The sequence below is a fragment of the Papaver somniferum genome, unplaced genomic scaffold (genome assembly GCF_003573695.1).
Source record: "Papaver somniferum cultivar HN1 unplaced genomic scaffold, ASM357369v1 unplaced-scaffold_10153, whole genome shotgun sequence".
Lineage (NCBI taxonomy): Eukaryota > Viridiplantae > Streptophyta > Magnoliopsida > Ranunculales > Papaveraceae > Papaver > Papaver somniferum.
Window position 1 is genome coordinate 1 of NW_020618997.1, and position 1,858 is coordinate 1,858.

The 1,858-nt window shown below is 29.8% G+C and overlaps 1 protein-coding gene across 1 annotated transcript; it reads right to left on the minus strand.

Moving 5' to 3' along the window:
- Positions 1-6: 6 nt before the first annotated feature.
- LOC113327503 lies at positions 7-1,433 on the minus strand (the record flags this gene model as incomplete). The annotated part of the gene is made up of 7 exons (XM_026574693.1): positions 1,292-1,433; positions 1,128-1,214; positions 849-1,037; positions 586-738; positions 445-498; positions 176-322; positions 7-96 (listed from the first exon to the last, which is right to left on the minus strand). Coding segments are annotated over exons 1-7 (843 nt in total), but the record flags the coding sequence as incomplete, so codon positions are not given.
- Positions 1,434-1,858: the final 425 nt, after the last annotated feature.

Genomic DNA, 1,858 nt, shown 5'->3' on the forward strand with positions numbered 1-1,858 from the left:
TGTTGCTTTCTTTGATAATTCAGTGAAGAGAGAACTTGGATAATAACCGACCGGTTCACCTTGTAATTGTACCCACCAATGTCCACTACTTTGATCCTGTCAAATTATTCAATGTAAATTTATGGATTGAAGCTGGTAACGCGGCATAATAAATTGATCATTTATATTTTCTTACCTTGTGAATACTGAAGGTGGCATCCTTTTGGTCTCCATTTAAAGTTGACAACTCGGTGAAACTGCATCCAAGGCCGATACTTGATGATGTGTGTACAAAAGCATCACATTCGTCGTTATAACAAAATAATTTATTGTATCCATCCGCCTAATAAGTAAAATCAATTAAATCACTAGGTAATATTAGAAACATGATCGTAGACGATAATAAATGGCCTCTCAAGAAATAGACCATGTTATTCCATATAAAAAAAGAGTAATAATGCTTACCGTCCAAAATACGAAGAACCTGGTCTCATAATCACCATAAACAAGTGGATCAACCTAATTAAAAATAAAGATTGAAATTTTAACGTGCTCACAAGAGGATATAAAATTAACTTTACATTTAGTTTTAGATTAATGACTTACTATCCATCCGGTTTCAATAGTTTCTTTTCCATCACCAGCTGTAACCCAGATTTGGGATACACTTATTTCAGCTTGCATTTCAACAGCCGGTTTCCAAAGATTTATTTTTGCTTGTGCTCCTAGAAAATTGCCTCGTGCCTCAACTATCGCGTACTGAAATGTAATAATATGCACATAATCAATATGTATTCTTATTATTACCACTATGTATAACTATAGTAAAAAAATAAATTAATCATAAAAATGATATTTGATTTCTATACCTCGTGAATTTCTTCGAAATTGCTTCTTTGTGATGCATTACGTGAATGTGCTGGATTATGATTTTTCCCTTTTCTCCGTAAGGGGATAGTTCCTTTTGGGCATGATCCATAATAATGCCAAGTTTGTGTGAGTCGAAGTGTTCCCAAATTACCAGATTTCGTTCCTTTCGGGTATAAATTTGGTTTCATCTATTTCATAATATAATAACAAAAGCAAAGTTATTTTTTGGGAGTATGAAATATGAAAGTGTATATTATTAAGAAAAGTGTATATTAAACCTGTATTGTATGATTACGAAGCAATGGATGATTAAGACTAGGTTGTCTGTAGATATCGTAACAATCGATGATCTCATCATTTTCAACCTACAAGATAGAGATTAATGAGATAGAAGCATGAGTTTAACTATATATATCTTAAAGCAAAAGAAAAATTTCATGACCTTAATAGATTTGATTATTTCGTTGTTTATCGAGTTTGGAATCGTTCTCCCTTCGACGAATTCTTCACTAACGAGTATCGATAATATGATTAACCAATGTGTGAAGCTGATAAATTTTGACATATTTATCAAAAAAATACACAAATACTATGATATATGGATGATGTGAGGATCGACTCATAAGATTAAATACATGTATATGGTTTTATTTTGGCATGATATCTTACTCATTAATTAACTAATTATTTTTCATAGATGATACAATATTTTATCATTTATGTGATATCTTGTGCATTTATGTATGTGATTTTTATAAACATTGTTACCAAAATAATACTACAATGTTACATATAAATCCATATTAACTGATACATTTTATTCACTATTATATAAATCTTAAAGGATACCTGGTATGAAATGGATTTTTGAAATATTTTATTTATTATTATATAAATTTTAAAGTATATTTGGTGTGTAATATCTGAGTTTTTTTATATATGGTATGATATTTTGTGCATCTTTGTGATAGCTCATGTGATTTTCATAAACATCAAACCCTTTAAATTC